Genomic DNA, 25,422 nt, shown 5'->3' on the forward strand with positions numbered 1-25,422 from the left:
GGTGGCTCGACCAAGTGTGTGTGTGTGTGTGTGTGTGTCTGTGTGCGAGCTTCTCAAGGTGCGATAGCAACCTCGGGGGAGTTTACATTGATGATTCGATAAACATATTCCAGTGACTCCTTTGGGTGGTGCAGGAAGGAGTCCTAAAACATGGAAATGTAGTAGCATTTTTGCAGCTTCCTCGTTTTGAAGTCAGTGGGTTTGCTGAATGGGTTTTCTAAAAGATCCCTGAAATTAGAGATTTTAAAGCTTTGTTCTATGACATTGAATTTGTAAATATCTGAATTGTGAAGCGTTTATGTGTCTTTAAAAAGTCGGTTTCTAAGAAGTGGCTGAATGAAATGTAACATCATTATGTCAACCGGTCCGCCTTTACAGCTTTGTTGCGTATACTCACACGACCACGATGTAGTTTCTATAGCCTGGCTTCAGCTTTTTACTCCTACCAATTTCATTCACACTTCAAAAATCATTTGTGAGGATTATCTTACTGAACAAAACATGTCAGTATCATAAACTTGTGTTTGCCACAGATCTTATTTTCTGCAATAATCCAAAATCCTATGGAAAAATCACATAGGGACAAGGGAACCAATGCGATGCTAGGGTACTCTATATGTTGAAATTTTACTATTATAAGGACAACAAGACAAATTAAATAAAGGTTTATGTGTTTATGATTTACAGAAAATCTAAAAAAGAAGCAAAATTCAAGTGGTTTCTGGTCAAAATCTTCCAGTGTGGGAGACATGTTGGATGCTGTCGCGAGGATTTCTAAAATCCCGGCTATGACAGCAGAGCTGGTTGCTCCAGCTGTTTGGATGTTCTGACTCCAAACACAAGTGTTTACAACTTGGAGATTTACGCATCAATCGATTAAAATGTTTCACGCAAACTAGTTCTAAAAGAAAAAGTTGCTACAAAATATAGAAATAAAATAATGACTTAATTTGTGCATAAATCTTTTGTAATGTCTTGTGAGTTTCTTTAAACAGGTTGCACCATTAAAACTTCAGGAATGTCTCGGAGTAAGATACTGTGAAATGTATTTTAATGAATGGATCAGATGTGTCGACCATATTTAATTTATTTCTTCAGTCTAAACAGGTCACATTTCAGCAACAGACATCATGGAGCTATGTAGCAAACACACAAGCAAATTATTTGTCAATATCATTTTCAATATAGTTTGAATGGTGCAACCTGTTTAGATATGATGATGTGAAATATTCCCTCAGTAAACACATCATGACAAAGAAGTTTAAACTTACAAACCATCGTGTCCTTGTATCTCTGTTATTGGTTCCTCCCGAGTCCAGAGGGAACGTCCGACTCTGGTGTTCACCAGCTAGTTGGTTCACCAGAGCTTTTGAGAAATAATAAATAAAAAAAAGTCCCATAAGCTAAATAAATGATTTATTGTACAAAAGAAAAATGACAGTAAATAAACAACAAAAAGGCAAAAATAACAATTGAACAGTTATTCATATGCACAAGCATTAAACTACAAAGTTGGGGTGATTTCTTTTTTTAAAACTACACAAAGAACAGAGGAATGAAGGGGGGAAAGTGAGAAAAAACATTAGAAGCGGCGAACCTGTCCAAAACATCATAAATGTCAACATTTGGGTAGGTATTTACATAGAGATTTCTTACTCTCATATATTTATATGAAAACACTCTCACACATACCAGTATACAAACACTAAAATTCAAAATGCAACTTCTCAACAAGCCATGGATGTGGGCACAGCTAATTATGTCTTTTGACCACACATTACCAGAGACGCTACCATCAGTCACTCCGTCAATAACTCAATCTGAACCTGAGAGCAAGGGGACCCTGTGGTTTTCATCTACATTTTTGGGGGTTGGGGGGGTTCTTACAGGTTAAATGTTTTGCACAGATTAATCGATGACAATTTTTTAAAAAAGCAAGGTTTTTAGGAGGCTAAAGTGAGGTAGACAGACTTTGAAATGCATTGTAATTAATATTAATAAATAGACAATTGACCAGTTGAATTATTTCCAACCACTGCCCCTAAACCAGCTTTTTTTCCTCCCTTTGAAATGTTCTAGCATATTCCTGCGATCACAAAAGTTACAGGACACAACATGTCATCCTCTACTTTGGCTAACAATCCCTGGATACTCCTCCCACTCTTACATGGGTGCTTTCACTTAAAATACACACAAAGGCAAAAACATGTCTATATAAGACAGTCGACACATCGTTTAAGTCAAAGGGACGTAGTCTCTCTAACATGGTAACAGATTAAAGTTGGTGGGTGGGCCATTTCCATTTAAAGCATTCTATTTTCATTGATCCAGACACTTATTATACATATGACTTGTCGCCCAAAGTGGGCAAGGAGGCCTTTCAGGCCGCTGGTACAGTACGTCCAGGTTCCAGATTGGATAAAAGTGTGTGAGTGTATGGACAGGCCCCCGCTTCAGACAAAAAGTCAGGAAAGCGTGATGGTATCAAAAAGAAGTGATAACCTCTCTAGTTCATGGTTTATCACCAGAAGCTTGAATAGTTTTTTTTTTCATCCTATACTGTACAAGCTTTCTTGTGCTTGGTAAAACACAAACAACACTTTACCTCCTCACGCCATGAACGTCCCATAGTGCAAAATTTATTGTTGGTAAGGTAGAGTGCCCCAAAAAAAGGGTTTTGTACCCTTTTTTTCTTTTAATATATACATATATCATTTATATATAATGTCAGAAGGCTCTTCCTTTATCCAACAGCATAGTGCTTTCGTTTACAACAAAAGGATATCTTTGCTTTGACATCCAGGAGACAAAGACAGACTTCAAGCATTACTAATCTACTCTGTGTTCAAGCACTAACAACATTTCATGATAACGATATAGCTGAGGTGGAGATGGACGGGGGCATTTCAAAACGCAGCAAATCGAGCATGTTCACTAAGCTAAAGTCATTTCACATTCTCTTGATTTTAATGTGTGCTTTGTTGTGATTTATAAAAGCCATTATTTCTAGAGTAGAGTACCGCAGTTAAAGGATTTTTGCATTTTAATCTGTTCTGAAACGTGAGCAAGGAAGCTACTGCGCTTTCTGAATTTAAGTCTGTGAACACTGCTGTAAGCATGAGTAATAGTATAATCCTGTTTGGTTGTATTTAGTCATTTGCGCATTAATGTCACCCTCGCGTTTTTTTTAAATTTCAGGGTATGGATTTTGCGTTCTGTCTGTTATTACATGCTCAGTCCCAGGCCTCTTCAAGTTATGAAACAGTGCATTTACTCTGTTTTAATGCAAAAGTGGAAGGGTGTTAAAGTGTATTTTCCTTTTGTCACGTAGAAGAAAGAAAAGGTGTCGGATTCTTGTCATCCTGCAGGATCCTGCTCCTCCTCCTCTCCTTCGCCGGTGCAAAATGACTTCAGAGTGCATCTGCATTACAGTACTTAGTAAGATTTAGACTTTAGTATGTAAGTGAAACCTAAATATGTCTCATCTACTTTTGCTGAATTTTGCCGAAATAGCTAGTTTTGTTGATCCGCTTTGAAAGACAGAGTTAAGATAGTATTAAGTTGTTAAAACAGAGTTTAAAAAGTTCTCTCCCTTTTCCTTTTCGAGTTTTACAAGACTACAAATAAAAAAAGATCAAAGTAACTGTGAAAGGTCTCGTAGATACTCGAGAATGTCACACTGGGGTGTTATACATTAATAGAGGGTATAGGTTTGGTTTTGGATCTTCTCAACACTTTACATCTCGAGCACATCTCTAAACATCTGTAAACAAGATTTTGGATTTATACTAAGAGTATAAACGGTACTATGGTCACAGTAAACCCTCCTCACATTAGCATGCATTTAGATCTTTTTTTGTTAAAGTAATGGATCGCAAACTAATTCCGATCATGCCCCCTTGCCAACATTTTTATGGATCAAATCTAACCCGTAAGTAAGCGTATCTGTGAAATTAAGTATCTCCAAACTCACCGTAGGACTGAAATTGCTTTTAAAAATAATGTAAATGCTTATCGTCTCCTGTCATTTCAATCCACTAACCTGGACATTTCACAAAGATGCCATTAAAAAAAAGATTTTTTTTTTTAAAACCCACAAGACTAACACGTACTCTATAACATAGTTTTGTCTCATTTACCATTTTGTGAAGCTGCACCACAAGGACAACCTCTTTAAATCATTCATAATGTACTGTATTTCCATCACTCAGTCCTTTTTTTTTGATTCATGTTTCATTTATAACTTTTTTTTCCTTTTTACAGTTAGAATCAATTTAATTACTGGTGAAATGGATCCCCAGTGGGATCATTTTTGTGGCTGAGAAAAAGTGAAATCTGGTGTCGAGGAGTGGGTTCTGGTGCCAGAGGAGAGCTCCGTAAGGGTTTTAATGCGATGGTGGCATGTACACAAGTATGCATCTCCCTCGCAGCCTAAGAGCAGCCACATCTATCCACCACCATCCCTGGGATTTTGCCGTGAATTATCTGCTGCTTGTCATTGAAGTAGAGCATGTTAATGGGGGACATCTTGGTCGGGGTACAGCAGGGCCCTGCGGAGCCTCGGGGGTTGGCGTGCTGCACCAAGTGGGTGTGCGGGTATTTCTGCATGAACATGTACTCGCACTGGCCGGAGCAATAGTTGGCTTTGTAGCGCTTGGGGGCAATGATCCAGTCCCAGCCGAACGCCTCGAAATCCACAGTCAGAGGGTAGCGGCAGCAGCGGGACTCAGTGGAGTGCTCGTCGCAGTCCAGGCCGAGGTTCCTCCGAGAGCGCTTGGTCGTCTCGAGAACTTTGACTTCCAGGAACGGCTGCTGGTATCAGGGGGAGGAGAGGCAGGACAGAGAGGGAGAGGTGGTTATAAGAGAACAACAACACAGTTGACCTGACACTGAAGAAAAAATGCAATTCATTGACAACGAGAAGAAAACATCTATGGTACATCACTGCTATATGTCGTGAAAGGTCACATGCTTATTTGTGGGGGTTTTTTTTGGAGGAAACTGCTCATCTTAAAAACTACGACCAGTAGGGCTGTCACACTTTCAGATTTTCACTGTCTGATTATCTCAAAGAATTCCTGATAACCTTATAATGTTTATTGTGCATTTGGTCTCTTTTTCGGCAAAGAATCACACTGAAAATACGAGTGTAAACTGGTGGAGAGAAAGGTTACGTACTGTAACTATTTCTTGACGAAACACAGCTCATCCATCCATTAAACACTTCTGTGTGTCTGCCGGTTGCCTGGCAACCTCACGGCAACGACAAGACTCTGGGAAGTTACAGCTCCCAGCAGTTATTTGCCAAGAAATTGTTAACGCATGCAAGTGTCCGTTTTCACAGTTCTGTTTGTGTCCGGATTCAACTAAACAGCTTTGAAAAGGTACAAACAGCAGAACTATCTGTTTCCAGTCTTTATACTAATACCAAGCTACTCACCTCCCAGCTTTAGCCCCATATTTAACACACAAACATAAAACCTGTAGTGATCTTCTCAGCTATACATACACACACAAATATTCTGTTTACAGAATAGCTACACTTTGCTTTATGAAGGTTTTAGGATTTTTTTTTCAGGATTACTAAAAAGCACACAAGCTAAATAATGACTGCATCCCATTTAGTTTGACCAGTTCAAGGCTCTGCTACATGTTGGCTCACTGCTGTCATTAATAAAGGAAGTTCCATCTGGGCTTTTCCTGCTATTGCAATAAATGTCTACTGTGAAAAAGGGTCTGCTTAAACATAACATCTGTGTTAGGGTGATGCACTCCTGTCTCCTACAAAACTACACTTTTCATTTTCGAACAAAATATGTGCTGTGAAAAAGGCCATTAAGAAATCAACTGGTCACCAATACAGGCTTTTTCAGGCCTGGTGCACCAGTAATACATCTGGATGGTTTTCCACCATAAAAAAGTATTTAAAGTGGCAACTGTGAAGCAAACGTGAAGTCCCTATCCATCGCTCAATGAGGTAACACAACGGTGATGACCTTATGGGCCCGCTAATGAAAGTATTGCAATATTTATATATTTGCATTTCTACAAACTGGATGTCTGTGGAAACATTCCTAGAAAACATTTTAAGACCAAACGAGGCAGCCTGCATTTGGGGCAGCGTTTTACAGTAGTTTTAATGAGAGTTAAGGGGTTTTGCAAGCTGCTTTTATACTGCTGCGCTATGCGTCTTCAGTTTTTAGAGGAGCACCCTGAACGCCTTGAGTTGAAAAAACTAAACTAAACAGAAAAGCGCCCAGTGTCACTACACGTTTCTTTCTCATTATGGTGACTTTTTTCTTCAATATAACTTTATTAAACCACAATCTGGACAGAAAACAGCAGGAGGCAAATTAGTGTGGTACTTGTGGTACATTAAACTAGGCTCCTATTAACTATTAGGTTGCATACAGTTCATGGTTTGTGTTACGCTAATATTTGCAATTATTTAGTGGTTGCCTAGCAACAATACCAATAAAAAGATTCCTAAATCAGACTGCTAAAACTATATGCACAACTCCATTGTTTTCACTTAAATAGAAATTTTAAATCAACCACCACTTTAATTGCATTCACCTGACACACTGGACATTGTACTCCTGCTGAGAGTAAAATAAACTAAACCTTTAAGCTTAAACTGCTGATCGTCACAGACAAAGCATCTTTTAAAAATGATTACAGCAAAAGTCATGTATAGTCGTCTCCACAGCTGGATGCTCAGTGAGAATTTTGGGATTGATGTAACGGTATGTTCTGTGGCTGTACATCATTATTGTTTTGTGTTTGAATGAAAATAAAATTTGATAAAAAAACTTTTTTTTTATCAATTTCTACATCTTATTAGAGTTGATATGGTGGACACCCCCAAATGTTTCAATAAGAGTTCCCTCAGGTCTAGTAATTTATTTTTACTGGAATAAATCTGAGTTTCACCAACACCCCACTTTATATGACATGGGTAAAAAAAAGAGGCTGATTATGCTTAGCATTACTAACATTTGCTGATGGCTTTTCTCTTAACTAAGTCGACCCAAAAGGAGTCTAAGCAACAAAGAAAAAGATTGGAATTCAAAACCTAGTCTTCCAATATTTCATAAAAACATGAATTAATTTGTCATCTCTTTCAAAGTGCCATTGATAGAAACTCTTCTTCTCTAACGTTGATGGCAGACTCTGTATACTTGGTTTGATCCGTGACCCAGGAGGTCATCTGCAGGCTACCATAACCTTGACCTCTGGGCAAAGCAAGCAGATCAAATATTTTACTCCATCATGTTTGTTTTACAAAGCCTTCCTTTCCCCACAGTGATTCCAGCTGGGCTCGAGCACAGTTTTTTGTGACGCATTCAAAAGAGGAAATAAGCTGAAAGGCCATTGGGGTGAGACCATGTCAGCTTGGCCTTTAGGGCTTTTGTTGTAGAAAAAAAAAAAGACCCAGAGGATCAGGGAGAAGCGGAGTTTCACTCTTTCTTTGCTTGTTGTGTTTTGTTTTATTTTGGTACGTTTGCCTGTGTTTTTGATCTTTTCCTTTTTTTTGTTGAAGAATAATATTGAACACTGCTGTGTGCTCAGAGGGCAGACATTTATTGGCCAAGACACCAGAGCTGACCTCTGATATGTGTTGTGAAGATCTGACCCAAATGACCACTTGGTAAATATTTGGTGTTTCTTAACTGGGATGACCTACATTATTCAACATAGATGTTGCATGTAACTGGAAGTTGCACTAACTCTGGCTTTTCTACCTAGATTAATGAACAATGGATGTTTTTTTTTAACACTGAGGGTTGAACTCATCCATGCACACCCATCCATTACATTAAACATAAAGCTGGTACATTTAAAGAAAAACCTCCACAAATAAACAAAATTAAAGATCCTGTTGTCAGGGCTTGAGGCTCAGGAGCATCCTTTCTGCACGAGGCTAAGTAGTTAACAGCCTGAGGTGGACATCTTTCATGGAAAGCCCAAACTAATCACAAGAACGTCAGGCTACAATCCATTCAGTGTAATCTTTTCTACTTTGCATTTTTAAATATAATTGTCTGTGCAAGAACAATTTCCATTTTCACCGCCATAGAATGAGGAATGGGACATTTTGCACATTCAAATTGGGATTTCTCAAAGGCAAATATGAGGAATATGTGAATCGTGGAGGATGAGCCAAACAAAGCAGCTGTGTTTTCTCTGGACTGAACTAAATATAGACTGGTCATGACTGACACGTTCAAATAGCGTGCAGTGGCGATGGTATTTAGTGTTCCAAATACACAATGCTTCAATAAACTCCCCATTTTAAGTTTTTTATGTCGTCCCCTTTACCCCCTAATCCCCGAATTTGTATTGTCGCTATGAATTATCCACAATTTTGACACATAATACAGTTCTTCCTGTGTTTGTACATGTGAACAGCCTTCAAAGACCACTTGCACGTATACATGCACGCAGCAGTAACGGAAATGGAGGTTTTTGAGTCCAAGCCTTCAACAGATCCCTGCTGTTTCATGCCTGTAGGCTTCAAATCCCTTCTTTCTGTGCAGAGATTTACAATCAGTGTCTTAAACGAACGCAACAAATGCAGGTTTGTGTTTGAGGTGAACCTGTGACATAAGTCAGAGGGTAGCTGTTCTCTTCACAGTGTGACTTTGTTATTTAGGCTGTTGGAATGAATGAAGCTTTACAAAAACTTGTCGGCTGCAGGTTTGTTTGAAACCTTTTGTGCGTTAACAGAAGTTTGGTGCTCGCTGTTTAGACCGTGGCTCAAAACTTGGAATTTCGATGTCAGTAGAGTGCACACTGAAGTACCTATCACTATTAATGTTGACACTTCATCATAGTATTTGCTATGTTTTAGTATTTAAAAAGCAGATTGATGCTACATAATGCAACACTGTCCTTTTTATGGGGCTCATATCTCACCCACTAAGAATTCAATTCATCTGGGCTGCCACTAGTTTTCATTCATCTGTAATGTGAGAAACAACTCAGATGCTTAAACTTGCTCAAGATGAACGATCTTTCACTGTGAAAATAATTCCTGCCTCCATTTGGGCACAGACTGTGTGTGTAGCACAGATTTTTGAATCTGCTCTCTTGACTCAAGCAAGTCTGAAGGTTGATACTATAAATTCAGATCAATCGATGGCTGCTGAGATGATAGGAATCAATATTCAGAAATCTGAAACACAGCAGCCTAATTTTAGTAGGTGCAATGCTCGGGGACGTTTAAAAATGAAATTAGTTTAAATCATAAAGGATATAAGAGAAATATTGTAGGGCAACATTAAATCTAGCTCACTTGGAGTTTTACACATCAGTTTAGAGTCTGTATTGCATCACTCGACGAGCAACTACTAGCAATTTTGTATGTATTTAGCTTTCTAACTTTTCCATTTTAAGACTTGATAGTAAAGATTAACAGAAGATATGGAGAGAGAATATCTATTTGAGTATATTTTTAGATCCAGTCCAGTTTTATTTTCTGTGGTGTAATTCTGACTGCGGCCCTTTGACTGTAATATACATTTGCATAAATGAGAAGTGAATCCCTTTCTGCCCCAGAGACAGGTCTGAGGGTCCTTACCAGCCCCTCCTCCCCGGGTCGCAGCGAGGTAACGGCCAGGTCATTGCCGCTCTCATCAAAGGCGTTGATGTCGATCCCCCAGTTGGTGTGCGGCTGTTTGAACCAATTCTGCAGCACATGCTTAAAGTCAATACTTTGCCAGTGGCCGACCCTGGAGTTGAGCTCTATCTTCAGGGAGCGGATGCGGATGTGGCGGCTACCCTGCTCCGTGACGGGCTTCAGCCGGAGGATCTGCAGGTAGACAGTGGAGGTCTGCTGCAGGGGTCGCAGGTACACCCACAGCTGGGCCTTCAGCACCTTGGTGAACATCAGTTTGGGGCTGAACTTGAAGAAGCAGCAGCTCGGCTTCCCATTCACCTGCACCAGGGGCTCGGCTGTGGAGAAGAGGACAGGTACATTAATATAGGGGTACACAGCATACTGGATACATATTATCATCACTCATTATCATCATCATGTTATTCACCATCTCTCTCCTCCCTCATTTCCTGTCATCTTCCTACTTTTGACTTTCAAATCAAAAGGTATGATAATGCTCCCGAAATATCACTTGAATATGTGTAGCCAAATTCAACTTTGTTCACATAATATTCCCATTCTTATTTTGGCTCCATCTTTGATGCTAAACATGACTGTGACAGTGATTTCCCAGAGTTTCCATTACTGCATCTGGGATTCTGCAGGTGGTGCTCCTTTTTGTGGATCATTGGCTCCAAAACGCATCACTTCCTGTGTTTATTCATAGAAAAGCCAAGTCCAAAACACTGTATTTGGATGATCGTTCATCAACTGAATGTAACTCATAAAAATATAAATAAATACATATAATGAAAAACACATCTTTCAGCAGTTTCCTGAGTAGCTATCAGTAACTCAGACTTTTTGGTCCAGAAGTTCACACAGCAAATAGGAATGTTGTATTATTGAAGTGCAAACTTTTGCCATCTATGATACGAACAAATGCTATATTCTTCATGAAACGAGGGACAGTGCTCACGGTCGCTACAGTCACTTTTTTTTTTTACTTAGGATTTAGGTTTGGATTTGGATAATTTTTTAATAAATAACAGTTTATTTCATCCATAGCTGAGGAAGACACAAACGTTGGACTTTGCAATGAAGGAGACATATTACAGGGAGCGGTTAACAATGTTGGCAGTGTTATTCTTTGACAGGCAGAAATCACAGTTGCAGTTTTTTGGCTCCGCATCTTAACAAGAAAGATGTGCATGTGTTTTGTACACTGATCTTAACGGTGGAGACGACAACAGATGTGCATCACTGAGTTTTTGTGTAGCTCCAGTTCAATAACACACAGCTGTTGGTTATTGTTGAGATTTTTGAAGTTTTTTGTCATGAATCTTATTTAGGATTGTAAAAACTTGAGCTTGAGCCCATAACATTCACAGAAAACAATCCTAACCCAGAGAAGAAAATCAGTATCCATCACAACGCGTCAAACAGGAGCAAGTTGAATCTTAACTCTTTTTTATTTGGGTCAACACACTCCCGTTCTCTGTCCGACTACTCATCTGCATGATGGGTGTCTGTTATCACATGTGCACATGGTCCTGTTGTTCGCTCCATTCAGTCAGGTTACATTTGTGATTACATCAAGGTTGGAAAATCAGATCTATTTGCATATTAAAACAAGGATCAGTAATGGTGGCCAGTGGCCAGATGGTAACCTTAGATTCCCCTGGGTCAGTCGTAATAAAATGGTCTACCCCTACATTACGGCTGGCAGAAATGAAAACAACTGAAGTTTTTTTTAGTGGCTCATCCTTGTTGAAAATATATTTGTGGTGTGGATTAAGGGTGATGTCAAAGAACACAAGCCATGGAACTAAAATAGGCAGATTTATTCCTGTCGTGATCCTCGGCTGTGACGTTTCTGTGATTTGCACCACATGTCAAATCTGCTCATGGTTCATTTACATAGACCTCCATCTGATATAATGACATCCATCCATTGCATTCATACATTCATTTCCATGTAAAGCGTTCATTTATTAAGGGAAATTTATTCTGCATCTATCTGGCATGATAATGTGCCAACTGAGTACAATAGAATATCTAATATGCCCGTTTTCTCTGAGCATATTTGACATATTACAACTCTAGATTTCTGTAAATAAATCATTTGCCATTTATCTTGCAGAGATGTGTTGTTGTTCTTCCTTAAAAAAAAAAAGCAGCTATAAGAAAAAACTGTTTGGACCTGTCAATCATTGCTAAATCTGAGGTTGCTCAGGCAACCTGCAAATGCTTCCTGGGTCAAAAGGTTATTTGGCACCTCAGCCTAGTTAAGAAATGGGATCAGGGGTCAAAACCGTCAGCCTCTTTACATCTCAGGGGTGCTGGGGAGGGGCAGCCCTAATAGCCAGATTGAGTTTGAAGGTCAAGGTCGACCCCATGGCAATGGTAATATGTCTTTCTTCACAACATGCCCCTCTATTTTTGTTTTTTTTTACCAGGGAATCATCTAAAATCTCAAAGACTCAACAGTGCTGAATCAGCCACAGTTTGTTTTTGTTTTGATTAGGGTGGAGATCCTACAGCCAATAGTGAATTGTTTATCAAACCTCAATTGACCAGGAGAGAACACTGCACCAGGCTGTTTTGTTCTTTTTACACTAAACAAGTGTTGTAATTGAATTATGGGCATGCATTGAGGGATATGAATTCACTGAGGTACAGATGGACTATCCATTAGAAGAGTCCAGGGCGAACATTGAATAAGGGCCAAGCCAGAGACAGACGTGGTCCTTCAGCCTGTATTTCCAGTCATTAGCGAGTGTAAATTATACAGTGTCTCACGCTGGACAAACAATATGTCAATGTTCCTTTTGGTGGGTTGCTGGGGTCACAGCAATTATCGTGGACGGTGTTGTGTTTGCTCATCAGCACAAAACTGGGAATGAATGATTCTGCAGTTTGCTTGGGGTTTACTTGTGATTACTACTTTTTGTTGTTTTTAGTCACTGCAGATGGGGGCCGACACACACCGGCTCTTCCTCTGCAAACAGTTTGTATCCCTTTTTATATTGAGGTACAAAAAAAAGAATCAAACCAACAAATACAGCAGAGCTTAAATGGTTCAGCTCCTCGAGCGGAGACCTTTTCTTGAGGAGTAATCTGAGAAGCAGGGCCCATACACTGTGATCCAGTTAGGACTCCGGCTATTAAACACACGTGCACAACATATGAGCTACGTCATGTTAAACAATGACTGCATTGATAGGTGAAATCAATTTGTGCCTTTATAGATCCTGTAAGTGCACAAGTAAGAGGCAAACCAAGCCTGCGACTTAATTACACCCCACGTCTCGGCAGAGCGTTCCAACAACGCTAGCTTGTAAAGACATTTTAATGCTTCTACCTGAACTAACATTTCTCCTGCTGCCATAACACATTATTGCCTAAAGAGCTCATAATTTGACTGAAACCGCAGGACTGTTTTTTTTTATGGCTTAATTTCCTGGACAATTTGCTCAGATATGCTTCGGTGTTTTAACATTTCAATCCTGCACTAAGGATATGAATTCTGATTTTGCATTCAGCACCACCTACTGGAGCAATGACACCTCTCTCCTCGGGCAAACTGAAGATGCAGATAGAAAACTCCCTATGCAATAATAACACTTATTTTACTGAAAAGTTAAAGAACAAGTAAAGTGAAATATAAACAGAGGCTGCGTTTTTTTCCTAAGGAACCAGGCTTGTTTGCTTTTCCTCCTCCTGTTTCCAGCCTACTTCATTATTACAGCAGCTTATTTCCCTGTGGTATAATTGCAGCTCATGCAGCGCATGAATTTTACTGCCAGCACACAGCAGGCTTGCAGGTGAGCCTATCAAACATCTGGTGGACTCCCTGGGTACCTGTGTCCCATAGTTAGCCCAGAGCCTACTATACGTCTATATTAGGGGGAAACATATAGTATATAAGGGTATATTCACCATGCCATCTGTCCGTTTTAATTTGACCGTTGCCTGTTTCAAAGTGCAACGCTTTTAATAATCAAATGCAGTAATGCTGAGCCAGTTAAACAGTTGAAAACAGATGGAGAGGGGAAGTTAAAGTGTATTCATACAATGAATAGTTAACACATGTTACTGCTGGTGCTTTAATGTTGGCAGTATGGTAAAAATGGGAGACCTTTAATTGGTCAAACGGGCATTTATCTATCTTTGATTTCCACGAGACACAGAACAAAAAGAGTTCACAAAGGATTCTACCGTTTTGATGAGGACTCCCGTCAGCAAAGTAAAAAAGTAAGTGATGATTTTTTTTCAATGGTGTAAGTTTGACAGGATTTTATGAATCAACTATAAGTCTTTCTGAATTTAAAAAATGACCGTCACGCTTCGATCTCATATGAACAAACAAATTCATGAGAGTTCACTTCTTTATTCAAACTCTTGAAAGGCAGCCGTGTGCGTGTTGTGTACACGTGCCGCAACATGCGCCAATCAGGTGAAAATCTGCAGCTAAAAATGAGACGGGAGGGAGGGAGAGAGAAATGGTCATCTATTGTTAATGTCCAAATGGATAATGCAAAATGGTATAAACCTAGATAGGAGTTTCATTTGCATATATATATCTATATTTTCTTTTCTTAATGGGAAATGCAAATGTGCCATTTTGTGGTGAGTGTGTGTTTGGGAGCCCTCACGTTGAATAAATGTGACTCTAGGGTATCCCCACGCACCTCGGCATATTAATCATCGTGACACGTTCACGACCCTTCTAATAAGACAGGGGCCACAGTGCACCCCCCCAAAACATCCCATCCCACCCCAGCCCCACTCCCTCTTTGTCTCTCGGCCAGTCCCAAGGGACGGGAGAGGGCGGTGGGGGAGGCATGGCTCGAGCTGGGGATGGAGATGAGGGGGTGTGTGTGTGTGTGAAGTTAGACCCCCTCATTCAGAAGCCCTCCCCTGGGACAACGGCAGGCACAAGACTCCTATTAGGATTGGGCACAGTAGCCCCCCAGGAGTAACAAAAGACACCTCCTAATGCTCCCTGTTCTAGCTCAGTGAACACACACATGGAAACATGCAACTACACATAAACACACGACGTACACAAGCTCCAAACTGACTGTCTTCAGCAAACAGGCTCATTGTCTTGGGCGGTGGGGTTATGTGCGTTTGTATTATGAGGGGAGCGTCTGCGGGACATCTCCAGCAGGACGGGGACGGAGGTTGAAAAGAGCGAGCGTGCAGTGAACTGCAATAAGGTGGACAGCTGGACAGCAGGAAGCATGCTGGGGTCTCAGCACTTGTGTTTGTGCATCCACACATACATGCAAGACATTAACGTCAGAGGACAACGTTCTGCTCCGCTCTCAAAAGTTAAATGCAAACTTTTTTAAAGAAACAACACATTTTGGATAAAAGCAGATATTTAAACAAGACAAGGCAGATTTATTTGCAGCCTCTGTTTTAAGTGATGGTCAGAGGACTTCAGTCAGATTATGAATGAATACTAACATACACATTTAAAAGGAAACACCACTGCCAGATGGCAATCAAAGACAACGCTCAACAGTTATTACATTTCATTTGTATTGCATTTAACCCCCAAAACTAAAACAAATATATGTTTTTTGCCAGCTGAGTATTAACTCATGCCAATCAGAAGAAGCAGTTCTGATTTTGTTATTTTGAAGCTCTACAATGGAAATTCTCTTTGATGCTGTTTATGTCATGGTTATTAATATAGAGTTCAAATTTCTTTGGCTCAGCTTAATATTCTTCAAGTTATCATGCATCCAAAAACCTACAGCAAACTTAAATTCAGTTGTAATAAATACTCGTCGCAGCCATTATTGTTTCGACAATACAAACTTAAAACTCATACAGATGTGTCATGGATCATTTCTTAATTTGCCGGCTGACTGTATGTCACTCTATATGGCGATTATGTGTTTCTTTAATGATCTGCTGAGTTATTTCACTGGTTAACATGATACATCTGTTGATATAAATTTAAATAAGGAAATAATGAAGTCACATGTCCCTGCCTTCGCCCAATGACAGCTGGGATCGGCTCCAGCCCCCCCGCGACCCTGAATACAGGATAAGCGGTAGAAATGGATGGATGGATGGATGGATGAAGTCACATGTACAGCCATTACCAACTTGCACTGCACCGGTGGTCAACAAGTCACTCTACTGTAAACTACTGTACCAGATATCATCACTGTGGTTCACTCACTTATTCACTATTGCTCAACATAACAAGCACAGCTAACCCAGCATACAAACACCGCAGCAACATACAAAGCAAAAGAACGAAAGAGTACGAGTTTACCCAGAAACAGAAACTAAAGCGGTTCAGCTAACTATAAGTCTTATATCATCACAACAACAATTACAATAATTAGACAATGGTTGTTCACTGCATTTGTTCATCTCAGCAACAGTCCAAGAACCTGTAGTAGAAGGATTTTTATTCAAACTGCTGATCTTCTGTTGTTGGATTTTGCTTATTGACATGTTTAATGGAGCAAATTTAAAAAATACTACATTATCACATAGTGACCTACAACAATGCAAAAACACTTGGTTATAGTTACAATGACTCTTAGTTAGTCATGGCCACTGACATGTATATAGAGGTTTACATGTATAAAATAATTAAAAATCAGATTGACACTAATGCAAATCAATGAAATCACAACAGGAAAGAGGTCCAATTCTCCACTGACCACCTGACCACCACCATGTGTTCAATTAACTGTTGAGTATCTATTCTTCCCCTCAAAAGTATGTAAAATGTTGAATATTATTTATAGTATTTTATGTCTGCAATAAACGTTATTTCTTCATTGCAGGTGAATCCACTAGTGCATTCATTAACGAGAACTAGCTTCCCATTAGTGAACACAGTCAAAATGTGTTCGCTGGAAAGCCCAAACAGTCCGAGGGCGACTGATCAGCATTGATGCATCCATTTTTGCTCAACTTGAGACGAGTCTCAAACTGTGGGACCTTAAACTGGCTGGAGTGGACGTAGTCACTGTGACATCACCCATCGGTTTGTGGACTATGGTTTGAAGCCTCAAGTTCGGCATTTTGGCCATTGCCGTCTTGTTTTTTTTTTGCAACCAGAAGTGACACAAGAGGGTGGAGCTAAGTACAACAGAACACTGAATGAGATGAAGGCAAGATAATGTTACAATTCACTTTCAGGCACTGAAAACAGACAATGGAAGGGTTAAAGTTCTTAGATTGACCACAATTTACAAAACAAACTCATCCTGTATTGAAGAAGATTTTAAAACTATCAATTGTCTACAATGTTTACCGAGTACCAGTGGAATCGCCCCACGATGGCCATTAAAAAGAATGCAGATTTAAGGCATTGGCTTCACTAGCGGAGGTTGCCCCTTGGAGAGCAGCAGGCCAGAATTGCTTTTTAAAAATGTGTCCTTTAATCTCTTGCCTTATCAATAAACACATGTTGACAACTGATTCGTTTTATCAACTTAAACACTCAAAAATTACTTACTTAAAACTACATACTTTCCCCTGGAAGTCTTTGAGTACACTCAGTTACTGAAAAGCATCTGTCAGAGTCTCAACCAGCATTTACTTCTACACTTTCGAAGCAACATGAACATATTGTTCCCTTTATGAGCTGTGTTGTACATTATATAAATCAAACTTGGCTCCTGTCCCTAAAGAAATCACTTCGACTGTGCATTTTCCATAATGAACTTCCCGGCGTGAAAAATACAACCACAGGTGATAAATACAGTGCGAAATGCTCTCCAGAAGAGAGGCTAATTAAATTTTCATGTAGATAATCATGAGGTAATCCACCGTTAATTGTGCTTCCACCCGACACAGTGGCTTCCTCATGGGATCAGGCGTTATGCCCACGTAGCATTTCCTCTGCTTAAACGCCTCTCAGGTTTAATGGACTCTTCCATAAACTGATCCTCAGCAACTCCTCGCACACGACCACACAGAGCCTGAACGCATCCATCAACAATAATCCCCTCAATGATCTCCATTTTATCTTTTCACTCCCCTCCTCCTCCTTCTTCTCCTCCTCCTCCTCACTCATGTCCCTACACAGGGTTTAATTACTGGTGTGAAGTAATTATTTCCTTTATTAGTGAAACGTAACATCTGTTTCAGGTCTTTTTAATTGTACCTATAAAACCCTTGCATGATTTCTGTCCCTTTAGGATAGGACTGAGCTGCTTGTTGCTCCCTGCGGACCCCCACCCCCCCCTACCCCCAACCGCAGCGTGAGCCGCGGTGCACCTAACCCAGTCACAGTCTTTAGACCAATGAGGAGCTCACAAGCAGTGAAAGCAGAGATTGTCTTCTTTTTTTTTTTTTTTTTTACAAGGAGACCAAAAATATTCTTTCACAGCCATGCCTCCAATCTGACATTAATGCAGTCTTACGTCTGTTCTCTCAACTTCTCAGTGTTGTATTTTGGGTAGAGCATGTATTAAATTCCTAAGCAACATATTCCCAAATGCCAAAAGACTGGCTGCAGGGACTGGTATACACGGGAGCGTGGGAATAGGGGAAGGAGAGTGGAAGGAGTGAGATTCCTGAGGTCCTGGGGAAATTTTGTCCTTGTATTAATAGACTTTGGTCCCTTTGAAATTTTATTAGCCATAAAGTTGACAGTATGTTGTGCAATTTCTACAGACCTTTCTTTCTTGCATTTTTTTTTACTTCTTTTTAAACAAACCGGTCCTGCCCCCCAGTGTCCAAACAATTCAACTCCAAAGTTTATCTTTCCCTCAACTGATGCCAGCAACTACACAGGGAGAACAGGTGTCATCGTCAAACTGAGACCTCCATGGAATGAATAAATCTATAAAAACCTCACATAGTCATCAACTTCCAGCAAACACTGGCCAGTGAGTTGAAGACAGTCCGACTTCTGCTGCTCTGTCCTTTTAGCGCTCTCCCTCTTAATTTTTATGGTTCCTGCACCTTCAGGAAATGACCCTTTTATAGGGTCAACACTATAAAAGACTTGTTTTTTTGTGGGAGTGGTTAGTGGGTGACTGTGTGTGTGTGTGTTTGCGTGGGCGTGTTTGTGTGTGTACGTGTGTGTGTGTGTGTGTGTGTGTGTGTGTGTGTGTGTGTGTGTGTGTGTGTGTGTGAGTGTGTGTGTGGTGGGGGGTAAGTGTTCAAGTTACTACCGGTTCGTCTTTGCTTCCAAAGAAAGAGACCCGATGAGGTTAATAGTCTCCTCTTCCAATATATCACATAGCTGTGAACTCTGTGACCCTTATTGTCAATAGGAGAACTTTTCACTGGAGTGTGTGTGTGACTGTGTGAGTGTGTGTGTGTGAGCATCCTCATATGCCTACGCAAGTATGCACATGTGGAAATGTGTACATTTGTACCTAAACACGTGCGTAGATGATCATTTTTCATCTCAAGAGTTGTGTAAGCCTGTGCTTGAACTGAATGTGCCTCAGCCTTTAAGAGGGTTACATAATAATACCAGTATAGCACGTAGCGATGCGAGCCTGCACACAATCACGATGGACAAGATGCAATTGTGGTTCTAAGATAGTTAACAAAGTGAGAAAAGCCGAATGTTTCAAATGTGAAATTCTTTAGGTCTAAACCTCTGTTTTCGTTCATTTTGAAATGTAATGTGTTTCTTTGCAGATAGTCAGTTATTTCCTATGTTTTGGATGCACTGCCATGAAAAAATGTAAACATGGAATAAAGGTTCAGAGGGAGGGTAAGCGAGTGCTGCTCTCTGCTGGAGTCTCTCTTCGTGGACAATTGAACTTCTTACAATGTCACAGAACAGAAAATAAGTTTGCTCGAGGGAAACGATGTTTCATTAAGCTTTTCACAAACAACCTGAACTAAGTATTCATCGTCCACAAAGGTGCCACTTCCCTGGCAGATGTGCTGGTTTTTAGCATGCTAAGTATTTAATGGAAAGGATGAATAGTGTGCAGTTAATCAGCATACGGACGTGTAGAGGCAGAGAGAAAGACGGGGGCGAGGAGGTCAGTGATGGCAGAGGAAGGTCTGGTCTGCATGTCTTGGACAGGTGACAAATGAGAGACTAGTGGGGTCAAATCCTCACCCCACCTCAGGCAGAAAGGAGCTGAAAAATACACACTCTGCACGCGCGATTACACACGTGAATCACCATAAACACATAGCTTGTGTTATTTGGATGTGTTAATAAAAAAAATCAACACTCATCCACGATGCTGCACTGGAAAACGACACTGATAAACTGCTCCACAACACACTATACGCCGATGTTTTAGTGCCGCACTATGATATAAATAGCTGTACTTTTCCATGAAATTTCATAGTAATTAGAGACCAGGAAGCATAGACCCTCTCAACCCCCACTGCGGCACCCACGTACCTGGAGTGAATACTAAGAAGCAACTCTGGCACGGGTCCAGTTCAGTATGTACTGTGTGAACCCACATGGCCCATCAAAGGCAATGTGCACGACCGTGAAAGGGTGATTGGGTTCGAGGTGCGCAGGGAATAGTGTTTGAAGTCCTCCTTCTATCAGAGAGACAGAAAAGGCACTTTTAATCCTGTGGGATCACTAAGGCGCCACAGGCAAAAAGAGATGCACTCATTCGCTCAACTCTTCCATGAGTACCGGAGAAAAAGAAGAGGAAGGAGAAAGGGGGCTAACGGGGAGGAAGGTGGGGGGTTGGGGGTGGGGGGGGTGTAGAGGGAGGGGGTGAGGGCTGGGAGAGAGAGATGGAAAGAAGGAGCAGATGATAAAAAAAAAAAAAACTGCAGCTGACGTAAAGAGAGGAGGCAAATAGAACAGAACATGAAGTGCTGTAAGATGACAGATACAGCAGTAATGTCAGTCATTAGCTCCTCTGGCTGGCGTGAGGCCCGATAGAAATATGTGTCATGCATACTGCTCTTTTCTGGCTTGAGAAGGTGTCAAATCACATTCGCATGGTGCGTTGTGCAGAGGATGGGAAGCAAAGAGTCAAAAATGCACTTTGGGGATACCGCTGAGTTCACTCTTAATGAGCAGGTGAGTGTGTCACGCATGCAGAGTTTCATCTCATCTGTATTTACAGGTGGAGAGGGAATAATCCAATGTAGAGTGATAACTGCAGTTATTATAGAAGACAGCACTTATATGTGTGAGTGAGCAAGTAGATAGATAGATAGATAGATAGATAGATAGATAGATAGATAGATAGATAGATAGATAGATAGATAGATAGATAGATAGATAGATAGATAGATAGATAGTACATTTTATTTATAGGTGCCTTTCAGAGCCCACAAGGACCGCGTACAGTGAATAAAAAACAACCAATAAAATACAATACAAATAAGTTAGAATAGACAGTTCAAATGCAAACAATAATGTCCTACAGCGGTTGACAAATCAATGTTTGACGCTGCCTCCTAAATTCACCTGTAAACTCTGCACCATTCTCCTTTAGGATGAACTTGAGCAGCAATGATCACATTGGTCTGGAGCAAAACACCTCTCAGAGGTAAACAATCAAGTTTACAGAGATTTTTCCAGGTGGATTTTAGAAGTAAATAGTGAAAATCTTAGCTAGAGAGTGGTGGAATAGGAAAGATGGAGATATAATCCAGATAACATTTGAGCCTGAAGTTACAACACGTCAAGTTAAGGTTGTTTGCAGTAATTACAGAGACAGGTGGGACTGTCAGGCAGGTGAAGAAGGACATTAGTTATTAAAATACAAGAAATTCAAATATACCACTTACTACCAATTATAGACATAGATATATTGATCTATAAGATAGATAGATAGATAGATAGATAGATAGATAGATAGATAGATAGATAGATAGATAGATAGATAGATAGATAGATAGATAGATAATGAGGCCAAAGTCTCCTACACACAGGCGTATCTTTGTTCGCTCGTGGTGTGAAAAAAAAACCCTGATTATTTGGAGTGTGTTTTATCCGCCTTGTGCAGAATATATTACGTGTGTAAATGTTGTTGAACCCCGCGATTCGCCAGGAAAAGGTCACACACTCCCCTCGACCCTAAGTGATTCTCTGTCTTTGTGTACTCGTGGTGAAAAAAACGAGCTGCGCCCATAAACTTCGCATTTAAAAGGCAAGTGCGGCCGAGGGGGGCCGCTGCATGAGGGGAACAATAGCAGCTTTTTGGACACACTTTTTCTCACTGCGATGAACAGCAGGGAAACCGGTAGAGCCTCCTATAAAAGACCGATAGAGCACAGCTGCCAGGGTTCAACAGTAATTTTATAAAATGTCTCCAAGGGGGCTGCCTGTGGTTTATCCGTGGATTTATGGGAAATTATAAGAGGACGAGCAAATTGTTAGAGGGGCAATAATCAGAGGCCCCTCGCGACGTGTTCATAACTCCAGAATTTAAGGCCTTTATGCAGGAGAAGACATAAAGGATGAAGCGATGCAACTGCCAGCCAAATGCTGCATTATCATTAATAATGCACTTGACGTTCACACGGGGCTGCCATGCGTTTACTGCCCGTCAAACACACACACACACGCACACGCACGCACACACACACATCTGAAAATGGGAAAGTTTGAACATGACAGCAGATGGACTGAGGAGCTACATATTAAGCTGCTGCTCCAACAGGATTTAGCCCTCCGTCGTCATCATCACCATCAAAAGTTCACCAACAAAAGTTCATCAGGCCATATTGGAGCTGTCTATCGCAGAGTGACGACGCTCTTTATGCGCCTGGTTATTGATGTATGAGCTTCACGCGCAATCCCCATTTTGACAGTAGTGCCCAGCAGCTGACCCATTCGTCGAATATGACCACTCCGCTTCAGACACACAGAATGGACCCGGAATCTAAATCTCTAAAGAAGTATAGCTTATAGGCCACTGACTCCAATGAACACCCCCGTCCCCCAGGCCCGAGTCACTTGAACCGATCTCCTCCGCAATTACGCGCATGACGCATTTGGAGACAATATTATTGGGTTGTAAACTACTACTCACGCTCAGAGGCCATGGTGATCACTGACTCCGTGGTGGCGTGGTACTCATCCTCCTCCATGAACTCGTCCTGGGACGACGCGTCTCCCTGGAAGTCGTGATGGTCCAGGAGCTGCTGGAGCGGAGGCGCCTTGGGCAGCAGCTGGTTGACCACCTCCCGGCTGATGTTGGGCGCCTGCTTTAGACGCAGTTTGCTCAGGATCTGGGACTTGATGGTCTCCAGTCTCAGCACTTTGCTCTGCTCCCTCCAAACACAGGCGGAGCACTCGTGAGAGCCGGCGTCCTCGTCCAGCAGGGACAGCCCGGCATCCGTGGGCGTCTCGCTGGCAGAAGGCAGCAGCAGATTGGGCTCATCGCTCCCCGACTGTCCCAGGGAGATGAGCACCATCAAGCACAGTAAGAAGTTGTACCTCGGCATGACGATAATGTGGACACCAGGCAAATGCAACTTGTTTCTTTCGGTTTCTTGTCTGTTCACTCGCTTTATCCCGTTATATCCCCTCTCTCGAATGTGCGCTTCTCCTTGGCTTATCCTAGAAAAGGCAGGGAATCAGTGGCATGCATCTAATCCAATACGATCACCCCGAAGTTGCTTTTTTTATGCAGCAGCAGCAGGAGATTTTTCAGTAAATTTTCCAAGAAAAAAAGAAAAAGAAAAAGTACGTTCCAGTGTGTCTCGGTACAGGCAGGTTTGGATTGAAAGTGAACAAATGATCTGTCTGATTAATGCATAGCCTGCTCACATGTAGTATGACGGTTGTTTTGGGGTCTTCTGTACAATTTAGTCCATGGAGGTGTATGAATGTTCAGAAGTGTCACTGAAAAATGTGCAAGTGCGGTCAAAAAGGGGCTCTTTATATATCTCAGCTGCCTGGTGTCGTAATCCGTCTCCATTGGCTAAGATTGCAACAAAAGGCTTTTAGGTCTGTCACCAAGTCAAGAGGGACAGAGCGAAGGGAGGGTGCACGCACAAATGTTTTTACAGTGCACAAACAATGTCTCACATTAGAGATATTGCCCAATTAGGTTATTATGATGATGACATAATATGCTTCATTGCGCGTGTTGTTATAAATGGTTTATTATGGTGTTAAATGAAAAATATATTCATGGATTCCAATCAAATACTCCGCATCGTCTTCCAAATCACACGGATATAAATATTTAAGGTGCATTTTTTAACAAGAAACGCAGTGATGAGGAATCTTCATGACCTACCCGATGGTTGGATGCAGATTATTAAGAAGATGCACGAGCTTGTCTGACGCAGGGATCCCTAAACTGTGCGTCAAAGTATCTGTGTAAACCAGGAAAGTAGTAACTGGCCTTTAATTTCAAAACGCACAAACCTTTCCTTTAAAAAAGGCTACAATAATAAAAGATGTATGCTTAATAGCCTAATAAAGATTGATTGAAGTTATGCAGTAGCATCAGGTCTGTGTCTTCTCTATTATTACAGTACGTACATTTATAATATAGCCTATATGTATTTATAATATATATAAACGTATATGAATTTGAATTTGAAGGTATCAATGTAGTTGCATTAAAATGTCACAACCCCAAGTTGTCTCCGACTAATTACTGACCGAACTGTGGAATTTTAGTGTTCTTTGAGTCACATTTTTCATCTAACCTGCAGTATGTCAAACATGTAGCCCAACTCCAAACCACGGAGAGCTGTTGTAGTCATGACTCTGCTTCATCGAAGTTGTGACGTTTCTGGAACTGATTTCTTTATGTACAAAGTGTACTTCATGACTCGCCTGCTCTCCGTGAACCATCACTGACCCACTGGTGCCATCTGCTGGAGGCAAGCACAGTTGCAGCTGCAGAACGGATCATGTATCAGTTAGTATATTATTATGTTACATGTCTGCCGCCACTTTTAATGCTTGTTGTGATCAGATCGTTCATTGTAAAAAAAAAAAAAAAAAAAAAAAAAAAAAATTCCCCCTATAGTCATTATCTGATTAAGCTTGAAAATATATCAATATTAAATCGTTATTGTTAAAATACTGGTAGTATTAAGTTAATCAAGCATTAGTGCACCTGGTATGAATGGCTGACTGTTGTGTGTTAATATTCTTGGCTGGAGCTTCCCAGACTTCACCACACGTTGCTGCTGTTTGCTCACATTTCTCTTCTGTCCACTCTAATGGTGCGAGGGAAGCAGTGTTATTGAGCATTCATTTAACATCACTTCGGGCTGATGAGTAAAGGAGTGGGCTTGACTCCGAAGAGCGTTCAACTGTGTTAAAATGCGTCAATCTCTAAAAAAGGAAACGTGGTAGAGCTCCTTGTACAATGTTCAAGCTATTTTTGCATTGTTGTCAGTGGAATTAGCCTAAAATATCGTTGCTTAGGGAATCAGGTTTTAGAAGTGAGAATAAATAATTTTGTGTCTGCTTGTTCCATCTCTTCTTCGAAATTGTGCTGAAACTGACTGGAATGCAAACCCACCCAGATGTCTCACTTTTACTGTGTGGTTTCATCCTTATATCAAATAATAAAATGTAAAAAGTACAATTTGAGACATGCATATGGCCTGTGTGTATTGTGAGTTTGTCATTGTACCCTCTTCCCCTAACTTTCATCTACTTCATGTTTTTACAAAATACACACAAACCATCGAGCTCACCTGAACATCATTGATAGGCCTCGTTGTCATCGATGAGCTTCGGGACTCGACACGCGTCAGGGTTCTGATTTGAACCTTAAAACAAACATTTCAACTTCCACAGTTTAATAATTGTGATCTTTGACTTCTCTCTGTGTGTGGGTACGAGTATGTGTGTTTGCGCGCGCGTGTGCGCGGATGGATCGAGGGCGGTGTTGAAGGAA

The 25,422-nt window shown here is 40.8% G+C and overlaps 1 protein-coding gene across 2 annotated transcripts; it reads right to left on the reverse strand.

Moving 5' to 3' along the window:
• Window positions 1-1,399: 1,399 nt before the first annotated feature.
• Window positions 1,400-25,350, reverse strand: LOC311026717 (growth/differentiation factor 11-like). Of its 2 annotated transcripts, none has more exons than XM_084030409.1 (4): window positions 25,220-25,350; window positions 22,582-23,111; window positions 9,584-9,957; window positions 1,400-4,809 (listed from the first exon to the last, which is right to left on the reverse strand). In XM_084030409.1, exons 1-4 carry the CDS (start codon window positions 25,228-25,230, stop codon window positions 4,432-4,434), a joined length of 1,293 nt encoding a protein of 430 aa, XP_083886535.1. In that variant the 5' UTR covers window positions 25,231-25,350; the 3' UTR covers window positions 1,400-4,431. The 2 variants fall into 2 exon arrangements, with proteins under 2 accessions (XP_083886535.1, XP_083886534.1); XM_084030408.1 differs by having other exon boundaries at window positions 1,400-4,812.
• Window positions 25,351-25,422: the final 72 nt, after the last annotated feature.

The sequence above is a fragment of the Eutrigla gurnardus genome, assembly GCF_963514095.1.
Source record: "Eutrigla gurnardus genome assembly, chromosome: 2".
NCBI classification, from domain to species: domain Eukaryota; kingdom Metazoa; phylum Chordata; class Actinopteri; order Perciformes; family Triglidae; genus Eutrigla; species Eutrigla gurnardus.

What these genes read in the sequence shown, in the direction of transcription:
- LOC311026717 (XM_084030408.1), bottom strand. An exon ending in GATCACCATGGCCTCTGAGC is followed by an intron (nt 9,958 to 22,581) that starts GTGAGTAGTAGT and finishes TCTTCTCCACAG; the next exon opens with CCGAGCCCCTGGTGCAGGTG. An exon ending in GACCCGGGGAGGAGGGGCTG is followed by an intron (nt 4,813 to 9,583) that starts GTAAGGACCCTC and finishes CCCTGATACCAG; the next exon opens with CAGCCGTTCCTGGAAGTCAA.